At 40.3% G+C, this 11327-nt stretch overlaps 1 protein-coding gene across 1 annotated transcript; it reads right to left on the bottom strand.

Moving 5' to 3' along the window:
* Nucleotides 1-2546: 2546 nt before the first annotated feature.
* On the bottom strand, nt 2547-5300 carry LOC149156123 (pentatricopeptide repeat-containing protein At2g03880, mitochondrial-like). The gene has a single exon (XM_089437915.1). It carries the CDS (start codon nt 5158-5160, stop codon nt 3100-3102), a length of 2061 nt encoding a protein of 686 aa, XP_089294041.1. The 5' UTR covers nt 5161-5300; the 3' UTR covers nt 2547-3099.
* Nucleotides 5301-11327: the final 6027 nt, after the last annotated feature.

The raw sequence follows: 11327 nt of genomic DNA, 5'->3' as shown, positions 1-11327 counted from the left end.
TAGTGATTGGTATAGATATTGGTCTATGTACCAAATAAACATGCTTTTACTGTTTCATTACTTGTACCAAGGCATATAGTTCATTGTCATATGTAGGGCAATTCAATATTGTTTTGATGGAATAGACCTCTTTTGCAATAGCATACACCCGTAACGTATCCATTAACCTCAATTTCCACTTTAAATCACTTGTATGAGTTAGTTAGTAGTAAGGCTTAACTAATCTTCTACTTCAATACTTCAAATGCTCTTTGTTGATTCTTACCCTATTGGAAACTGTTACCATTGGCTAATACAACATGAAGTGGTGTTGCCATAACGAAACACATAATATAATCAACTTTCTTATATATTGGGAAGATCCAACAAAACACCTTAGTGACACTAGTAAGAGTGGGCCATTTAAGGACGACTTATATCTTTGTACGATTAACCTTCAACCCACCTCTACCAATTACATACCTCAAATATACTAAAGATTGCCTAACAAACTCACACTTCTTTATGTTTATGTAGTTGAACCCTGCACTTTCCAATTGGCAATGGAACCCCATAATTCTATAGCTACAACGTCATAAGCTCTCGTTACCTTTTTCCGTTAAATCATATCCCACTAATAAAGGAATGGAATAACATAAAGAAATTAACATTACATCCAATTAGCAACTAAATTTGTTTATTTGATTTTTCCAATATGGTTGAAGGAAATTAATGTCCACCCTTATCCATCATCAATAACTCAACGCCCCCACAACATAACATAGCTTAGAAAGAATCTCTTCATGCACATTTTATGAGGCTTAGAAAGAATCTCTTCATGCACATTTTATGAGATTATGGATCCAAAATGGGGCCGCCCAAGAGGAGATAAAGACTTATCATAAAAAGGAAGAACACCAGAAACTATAAATTACACCTTCTAGACATCCATCTCATAATACCTGTCCAATAGAGCCAATAGTCTTCCTGGGTTGTAAAGCACACAATTTTGTCATTACTATCGGTAAATCCCCTGCTGTCCAATAGAGCCAATAGTCTTCCTGGGTTGTAAAGCACACAATTTTGTCATTACTATCGGTAAATCCCCTGCTGAAACCCACTAGATCCCTTCAAATTTCATGAAAACTTCCTAGCGATTTACCGATTTTCCTATCCTAGATTCTCTTCAGCATACGGGTGCCCTCTATGTCAAAAAACTCTGAGACGGAATGATGTCATGTAGATTGCAGTGTTCTTCAATACCTTTTTAGGCTTTGCTTTAACGTGTATCTAACAAGAATCTTCCAAAGCTCATTGGAAACCATATGTCAAAAATATCCGAGACGGAATGGTGACTTGTAGGTTGCAGTGTTCTTCAATACCTTTTTGAGCTTTGCTTGCTTTGCTCTAACGTGCATCTAACAAGAATCTTCCAAAGTTCATTGAAAATTGTGCACCTGACTAAGCATTTAGTTGACAACAATTTGCTTTGAACTCAAATATGAAGCCCGAGGCACCTCTATGTTTCAGCAACATACAGATTAATCAAGCAACTAGAGGTAAGCTCATGCAATCAATCACTCCAAAATAATCTTCTCAAAATCTTCTCAAATGAGACATGCTTGGCATCAGATGGAAACTAACAGAAGAAGTAATCTACGTCTCTAGCTTCCAAGGTCCTAGATAGCACTTTTAGTACTTATCCTCAGTCTTTTCTAAAACCGAATTCCACATTTATTAAGGGGGATAACTATACCAAAAGGGATGACCAAGTATTGGGTAATTTCTCTCCTTGAAATTGCCGAATTCGTATCGAGGAAATCTAGGGCTTGATCAATGCTGTTAATACCAAACAAGATATTGTCTTCCTAGCATCACCACTTGAAACATTTAGCAAAAGCAATAATATAATTCAACGGACCCTGCGCAAATCTGTATTGGAGAATAAAGTCATCTACAGGATGAGAATTAGTTACCTAGACTCCCCTGAGATAGATATGCCTTTCACCTGACCATCTATTTTGGCTGCCTCAATAGGATACCCAAGGGCATTCTCTGACAAAGCACAGAAGAGACAAGCTAATGGGCAACCTATCAAATATTACATTGAAGATTTATTATGGGAGAAAACCACCCATCAACATAAATTCTGGCTACCGATTTCCAGAAAGAAATCCTTACCATTTTGATAAACTTATTTCAACGCCTAATCATCCCAAGATGTCCAAAATGAAGTCTGGTTAGATATGATCAAAGGCTTTATCAAGTCTATATTGGGAAACAGACCTCCTGGATCAGTTCCTTGGCCCACTGGAAGGCTTCCTACACAACAATCAAATCGTCAAGGGATAAATCTCCCTTCCAGTGATTAGAGAGACATTTTTGGAGGTATTATGCCTCATCAATATACCGATGATTTAACGTTCATAATTTTAGTTAGAGCATATTTCAAGAAATAATTATTGGGGTTTTGTTTAGAAACAATGATCATTCTCTGTATGCTTCACTATCATAAGTCAAAATTTGTCCCAAGACCATTTTTACCAATACAAGGATGACCATGCGAATGAATTTGGTATCCCAAATGGCTAAACCTGCACTATATCATTTACCAATATGTCCTACAAGAACACTCTTATCCATTAGAAAATGGAGATGGTTAGCATGCCTCATAACAATTTGTCATGTGACAATACTGGAGACGAATGTGGTCTAGGGAGTCACATCAACTCAAAGATTCTTCATGACACGAACTGTCATCCTAGGAGATAAGTTGATAACCCGAATGCAATGACCAACTTCTCATCGTAACAGTTAAAAGCTTTTCCTTCTGTTCTTCACCCATATAACTTCGGTATCCTGCTACTTTCCATGAGTTAATGGCCACTGTCCCTCGTAACAATTTGTTGTGGAAATTTTGGAAATGAACTTGGTCACAGCATGATCGTCATTGAAAGTTCTTGACAACATGAAATAGTGATTCTGAATGATGAGTGGAAATAGTGAAAACGCAATTGCCATTTTCTCAGCAGGGAAGCAAAGAAGCCGTTCTTTTTACTCTTCATCCAAATCACTCAGAATAATATTACATCAGAAATGTACCCTACTTCCTCTCTCTACCTAGAAAAGCTCTCCCACCATGAAAGCATATACCTTTTTGTGGACCTCAATCCAACTGCACCCAGGCTTCTTCTCTACCCCGTTGTATTTCATCATTTTCCTGACCCTTTCAATATCACCCCACCTGCCAGCTACACCATACATGTTAGATAACAATACATAAGGCGCGGCACTTTTAGAGTCCAACTCAAACAGTCTTTGTGCCGCACATTCTCCAAGTTCTATGTTGTTATGAATTCTACAAGCACCCAGCAAAGATCCCCACACAGTGGCACCAGGTTTCATTGGCATTTTGTTGATAAAGTCGTGTGCCTCATCCAAGTACCCAGCTCGGCCAAGAAGGTCAACCATGCAACTATAATGCTCCATTGTAGGTGTTATGTGGTAATGATTACTCATACAATTAAAGTAATGTTTTCCTTTATCCACTAGGCCTGCATGGCAGCATGCAAACAAAACACCAACTAAGGTGACATCATTAGGTTTTGTACCACAATGCAGCATTTGTTTGAAGAGTTTGAGTGCCTCCGTGCCACAGCCATGCATAGCATAGTTTTTTATCATCGCTGTCCATGATACCACATCTTTATGACGCATATTGTCAAACACATTGCGAGCACTCTCTAAACTCCCACATTTCCCATACATGTCTACAAGGGCACTTCCAACAAAGACATCAGACTGAAATCTACATCTAACTATTTCTTCATGGATCTCCTTGCCTTTTTCCAGAGCAGCCAAGCTGGCACAGGCTGGAAGAACACTGGCAAAGGTTTTCGAGTTTGGCTTCACACCAGCCAGTTGCATTTCATTAAAAAGGTTCAGGGCATCCTCACTACACCCATTCTGTACATATCCTGCAATCATCACATTCCATGACACAACATTTCGCTCAGGCATTTTTTCAAATAACTTCAAAGCCTCATCAACAATACCATTATGTGCATACCCTGCAATCATCGCATTCCATGAAATAATGTCCTGTTTGGGCATTCTCTGAAACAGCTTCTGCGCCTCTTCAACATATCCATTCTGCGTATATCCGGCAAGCAACGTTGTCCAGGAAACAATATCTTTTCCAGGCATTTTTTGAAAGAGCTTCAGTGCCTCATCAATATTCCCAATCTGTGCATATCCTGCAATTATCGCATTCCATGAGCCAACATTTCGTTCAGGCATATTTTCAAAGAGTCTCAAAGCCTCATCAAGGCATCCATTTTGGGCATATCCTGCTATCATCGTTGTCCAGGAGACAACATCTCGTTTGCTCATTTTCAGAAAAAGCTTATGAGCTTCGTCAATGCATCCTTTCTGTACATATCCAGCCATCAGCGTATTCCACGAGATTACATCTCGTTGAGACATTTTGTCAAACACATTGCGCGCATCCTCTAAACTCCCACATTTTGCGTACATGTCTATAAGCACATTTCCAAGGAACAAATCGGACTGAAATCCACATCTCATAATCTTATCATGGAGTTCCTTCAATTCTGCGAGGTCAGTGCAGGCCGGGAGAACACTGGCAAAGGAGAATTGGTCAAGCTGAATGCCTGATCGCTGCATTTGATAAAACAGTGCCAATGCGTCTGCTCCATACCCATGTCTGGCACAAGAAGCGATCAACACAGTCCAAGAAACCGCATTTTTTATCGCCATTTGATTTAAAACTCTGAGAGCATCATCTAGGTAACCGCACTTGGCATACAAACTTATGATTTTATTCCATAAAGACATAACTTTGCATTGAAAGCCTATTTGAAGTATGTGGGCATGAAGCAGTCTGCCCTCAGACAGCGATTTTTTCTTAATGCACTCCTGCAAAAGGCATTGATATGTAGAGAGATCAATGTGCTCGTCCATAACATGGAGAATGTGCACCGCCTCCTTCAATCGGCCTTGTTTACACATCAACCTCGCGGAACTATTATTGTCGTTGCTTTCCTGTTTAGGAGAAATAGTGGTAACCTTCATTACAGGGTTAAGGTGAAGAAGCATTGGCCAAATATACAAGAGCGTTATCCTCTTCTTCTGGTTCCATAATGGTCGTGACACTTGCATTGCCAACTAAACATGCCGGAATGAATGAATGATTGGCAACTATGTAAGCTCAGTGCCCTGGTTGTCCAATTTGGTAGTAAGGTGTTTGGCCTTTAGAATATAATAAGGGTCAGAAGTTGTCATTGTAACGAGAACAATAAACGAAAGTTATGGAAGGAAAATTATTGAAAAAATAAACAAATATAAATTAGCAATTGTATGAAGGGTAGCAAGCAATTGTACGAGGTAGCAAAGTTGTCAGTGGGTAGCATATTGAAAAAGAGTATGGATGAAGATGTTATATGATTTAAATATAGAATAGTTTGAGTGAAGTAAAAATTTTAATGTTGTAGCCGTGGGATAATTTTTTATAATTGGATTTTGGTGTTTTTTTATCATTTCAAAATTTAAATAAAAAATTAAAATTGTAGAATTGAGGTTTCTGTGATTCATATCGGGTTCGAGAGATTTTTAGGTGTAAATCACAAAATTTATTATTTGTTGACGTGTTTCGAATCAACTAGTGTGGTTTATTGTCAGAACAAGTTGAAGAACCAGATCCAGTTTTGCATGTTAAATAGCTTGAGCAAAGCCTCCAATGGCTAACTAGGCCAACGGCTAAATTGGACTAGGGACCAAGGTCAAAAACTAGTGATTTAATAATTAAATGGAAGTTAGTAAAATTAATAATATATATATATATATATATATATATATATATGAATAAAATAATATTAATTTAAAATAAATAAATAAAATAAAATTTTAATTATCTAGATTGAAAATTAACTGTATAAATGTTTATACCTAAAGGATTAAAATTAAATTTATAAATATATATAATATAAAATAAATTAACTAATAAAGATAGTAGCTAGTTATAAGGGTACTAATAGTAAAAAAAAATAAAAAAGCCAAGGGGGACAGAATAAAATATTTTAACTAATCAGATAAAATAATTGTAAATATTAACCTATTATTATAATCATCTAACAGAACAAATAAAAAGATGAGACAAGAAACGAGGGGAGGGGAGGGGGAGGAGCGGAAAGGAAGAAAGCGACTAGGAAGAGAGAGCTCAGACCCAACACTTACTGATTTTCCAGCCATCGTCTCTATTGAGATTGCTCGGCCTCTTTTCAATGTCAAGAGCTTCCCTAAATTTCCGATGATGGAACTGTGAAACTCTAGCAATGACACTAGCCTCCTCAATACAAACATGATGATTGGTTTTTTCCACATGCTCAGCTAAAGCAGAAGACTTTGATCTCCTATGCTTAAGGTCAACTGTGGAAAAAACCTTAAGCATAGGAGATCAAAGTCTTCTGCTTTAGCTGAGCATGCGGAAAAAACCAATCATCATGTTTGTATTGAGGAGACTAGTGTCATTGCTAGAGTTTCACACTTCCATCATCGGAAATTTAGGGAAGCTCTTGAGATTGAAAATAGGCCGAGCGATCTCAATAAAGAGGATGGTTAGAAAATCAGTAGGTGTTGGGTTCCAACTCTCTCTTCCTAGTCGCTTTCTTCCTTTCCGCTCCTCCCCCTCCCCTCCTGTCACGCCCCCAATTCTTTTTTTGTTAAATTGGCTGGGTGCGGCACCGCCTAAGTTAATAACTTTATCCATCGTTAATTAAATTTACGAACTACGACTCCAACAATTCATAATAATCATGAATTAACATTATTAATGTGCGGAATCCATCCATAATACAAGAACGATAATAATAACCCAATAATATAAGAGAAGTAATCTTTTTATTATATAAGAGAAAGATTACAATGACCGGGAGTAGCGCTCCACCGGCGTTCATAAACAAGGTGGGCGCCCGCCTGTGCAAGAGTGCACGACGGTCTTGCCTCAACCTTAATCGAATATATAATACAACATACACAAGTTCTTTGTCGAACGGGCGGGCGTGCCCATGCACGACCCACGCCCAACACCAACCCAAACTCCGTGTATACCTTTGGCGGGTGGGCGCCCTTGCGCTTCACCGCCCACACTTCAACCCGCGCTGCACAATACTATGTCGCCTGGCTCGGCGGGCACATCCAACATGCGACCTGCGGTAGTATGAACTTCGCACCTCTTGTGCGCACCCCTTGTTGTGCGAAGAGCTATGCGAATTCGATGCCTCCAAATGAGCGCACCATCCATATGTTTATACGCTATCGTGGGAGGTGGCTAGCGTTCGGCCGACCTCCAAATGAACTTCCAACCTGCGCGCCTTTGAATGATATGCGATGTTTTTACATGGTCGGCCCGCCCATGGTGCGGGACCGCCCCACCAGCTCGCCCTACATCCACCATCGCACCTCGGTCGGCTGTCTAAACGAGTCCTCCACAACTCGCCATATATATGTGTGAGCGCCCTCCATACTTGCGCGCACGATATAACTGCGCCTTCGCTTGTTGGAGCGCTCGCAAAATCCATACTTAGTCATTTTTCGCGATGGGAGGGGCGCGCGCCTGTGCACGAAACTACAGGGTGTTACATCCTCCCCCACTGGAAATCATTGTCGCCCTCGACAATCCTACTCTTCTCATCAACTTCTTGTTGTACTTCTCGATCTTGTCCTTCCATCTCCAAAGTGAGTCCTCCGATTCCCAACTCTCTTCCTCTAGTGCATTCTTCCATCTGCAAAGAAATTCCCTTCTCATGTGGCAACCAACTCCTGTAGTGCTAAGTCTAAAAATCTTATCCAACTCTAGTCCTGGCTTGTCCACAATCCCGGCTGGTCATCTTGGCGGTTCAGCCCTCTCTGGATTGTTTGAATCAAGTCTACATCTCTTCAACTGACTCACATGAAAAACTGGATGCTTCATGTGCATATGGTGTGGAAGCTCCAGCTCGTAAGCAACTTCCCCCACTCTCTTCTTCACTCGGAATGGTCCCTCATATTTCGTGTCAGTTTACTCGTAGTCCCTTTGGCTGGCTGAAACTGCTCCCCGGTAATCCTGAGAAACACCATATCTCCCACATTGAAGTGTGCCTCCCGTCTTCCACGATCAGCATACTTTTTCATCCTCCTTGCAGCATCGTGCAAGCGTAACCGTGCTAACTCCAAGGTCTCCTCCCAAGCCTTCATGAACTTCTTCGCATGAGGACTTCTTAAGAAGCCTCCCATTACTACGGTATGCGGTGCAACCGGCATCTGCCCATTCACCAACTCAAATGGACTATACCCCGTCGCGGAACTCTTTTGAATATTGTAGCTAAACTGAGCAATATCCAAGCGTTCAGGCCAATTCTTCTGATCAGGCGTCACATAATGTCGCAAGTAGTCCTCCAGCAATGCGTTGATCCTCTCAGTCTGCCCATATGTCTGCGGATGGTAACTTGAACTCATCAACAACTCTGTCTCGACTAGCTTGAACAATGTGGTCCAAAATCTGCCTGTAAAACGCAGATCTCTATCTGACACAATGCTCAATGGCATTCCCCAATACTTCACTATGTTCTTAAAGAACAACTCCGCAGTCCGCTCGGCTCCACAAGGTATCTTTGTAGGAACAAAGACAGCATACTTGGAAAAATGATCAACCACGACCATAATCCCATTATACCCCTGAACCTGTGGCAACTGAGTGATGAAGTCCATCAAGACACTCATCCATGGTCTCTCAGGAATCGGTAAAGGCTGCAACAGTCCTCCTTGCCTCTGAGTATTCGATTTGTCTTGCTGACAAATGATGCACGTATGTACATACTCCTCTACATCCTCCCGCATCTTCTCCCAAAAGAATCCTCTCTCCAACAATGCCAAAGAACGACGCATCCCTGAGTGGCCAGCCCATGGCGAGTCATGGCACTCCTTCAAAAGGTGCCTCCTGAGTCCAGATGACTTTGGAACATAGAGTCGGTTTCCAAAGAACAAGAACTCGTCTCGTAGAAAGAACTTTCGTGTCTTCCCCTCCTTTATCTACTTCACTATATTCTGCGCCAAAGTATCAGTTTCAACACTTTCCTTGATCTTATTCTGCATCTCTTCTGACATCTGAACTCGACTCCTACTCCTAGTTGCCCGGTCTTCTCCCTCCAATGCTGCAAGTTGTCCCTTCTGTTGAAGCCCCGAAAATCGGGTCTACAACAAGGGGGATACCCACCCGGTCCGGACCTTGATTGGAAGCTCCTTATCCATTTGGTATAGCGGGTTCGACCGGGGATAATGGGACCAGTTTCCCAATCTAAGGGTGTGTGTGTGTGTAGAGTTGGATGATGCTGATCTAAGAGTTCTAATCTAAGCTTCTTTAATCTAATTCTATGATATTGTAATCTAATGAAAACAACACATCTAATCTATGCTAACCTGGGATGTATTTCTTCTATTATGTGATCTAAAGACATTTCAAACAATAACTGGTAATAAAGATCATTCAGCTATCATAAGAATGGAAATCAATTAAGATGAACCACTTTGCATAAAAAGTTAGGCAAAACAGTTGTGAACAACATATCACATAATAAGTTATTCATATATCAAACATGAATAAATGAATCCACCGTACAAAAGTACCAAATGGTAACTCACACATTCATGCAATAACATATAAACAACTAAAAACTGTATATCACTTTAAGAATATAAGCAGAAATGATTAAGAGATAAAAGTACCATTTATGACAGGTCCTACTCATAAGCTTCAAGTAACAATGATTTATCTCTCCTTGTTCTAATATTTACCAAGAGTACAAAAGTGCAACATCAATAGCAAATATCAAATGCAAACATTAATAAACCTTGATCCATCCATTCATCAAAACCTCCTCTGAGGGTGCAGAAGTGCATGTTCTGAGGACAAGTTTTTGACAAATTTCTGGACCCTTCTCATGCGATCCTTCTCTAAATGCATGAGAAGGGTTTAAATACTGCTAACTAAATAACTTAATTACATAAATTTCGGAAACAGTTTAAATGACCGCCCTTTATCTAAGCAAACTTATTTCTAAAAATTGAATCTAATTTCTAACTATTCCTGCATTTGCTCCTTTGTGCTGCGAGCATGCAACATTTGCCTGGGAAGATTCGGCTGGTCGTTTTCTGCTTTTGTTTGAGCTACGAAAATAGAAATGGCAAGCGCTGGCACCACTTTTTAGTAAACTAGAAGATATTTTTGAGAATCATCTTCTGGTTGGGCGAATTTACTGCGTGTGATGAGCCCCAATTTTTGGTACAATTTGGGCTCATTTGGCCTACTTACCTTGCTCAATCTTTCATCTTTTATCACTTATGCATTCATTTCTTGGTATATTCGTGTTATTTGTAGGAAGAAGGGCAGGCATTATATCTATGTGGCTAATACATGATGATTTCAGGTTTTTGGCATTAAAGAGAGCAAAAGACCACGCAAATGGAGACAAGGAGACAACAAAGGTGACATTGTGGGTTCATAGGGAGGTTGTCCACAGTCTTGATGACCTTCCTCGTGATTTTCACCTTAACTCCGAGCTCCAACAGCTCTCCCCACCGAGCTTAAAGGCAGCCAACGGATTCTACAGGATCAACAGTTTGACTTTCAGTTGGACAGCCAAGCTCCACGAATGGAGGAAGCCAGCTTGATCTTCATTGTGTATAAATATGAAGGCCGTAGCCTTTGATAGGAGCTTTTTGAACTTTTGAACTAATATTGTAATTTCTGAGCACGAGCTACAGCTCGGTGTTTGTTTTTGTAAGCCAGTTTTGGCATGACATTAGACTCTTGATTATGAATAAAGGCAAGCAGATTTGGATCTAATTCTGAGCTTTTAAGGGAGCTATAACTCTCAGGTTAGGGCCCAACCCGAGAGCAATAGACCTCCTCTTCTTTGTATTGTTACTTGTTTCCTTGCAGCACTTTATTTCCTCTGTTTTGACATGCATTTAGAATTTACAGTCTGCTGATTTGATTTCTTGTATGTGATTGAGTAGGATTAGTTTACAGTTCAAGTGCTTTCAGTTGCTTAGATTAGAGTAGGAGGATTGTAATTCATTAGAGCTCCAAAAAAGGTTGATAGTGCACTCGCTGCCATCTCTGCCTAGAGATTGGGGGTGTGGGCTGTACCAACCACCAAAAACGTAGTCTTATGCTTTCATGCAAGCTGCCACACAGTCATTGCAATCGTAGATCCATCCATGCATTTTGATCTAGAGCCATACTTCTTCATTCCAACTCCATGCACGACTTCTCTTCACGATTTACATTG

Source organism: Pinus tabuliformis, chromosome 9 (genome assembly GCF_031772625.1).
Source record: "Pinus tabuliformis cultivar Carrire ecotype Pingquan chromosome 9, CPIR1, whole genome shotgun sequence".
In the NCBI taxonomy this organism is placed as follows: Eukaryota; Viridiplantae; Streptophyta; class Pinopsida; order Pinales; family Pinaceae; genus Pinus; species Pinus tabuliformis.
This window is presented reverse-complemented; position numbering and strand designations above follow the sequence as displayed.

Bases quoted from the DNA above. Each gene is read 5' to 3' on its own strand.
- LOC149156123 (XM_089437915.1), bottom strand. From the start codon at position 5,160: ATGCAAGTGTCACGACCATTATGGAACCAGAAGAAGAGGATAACGCTC.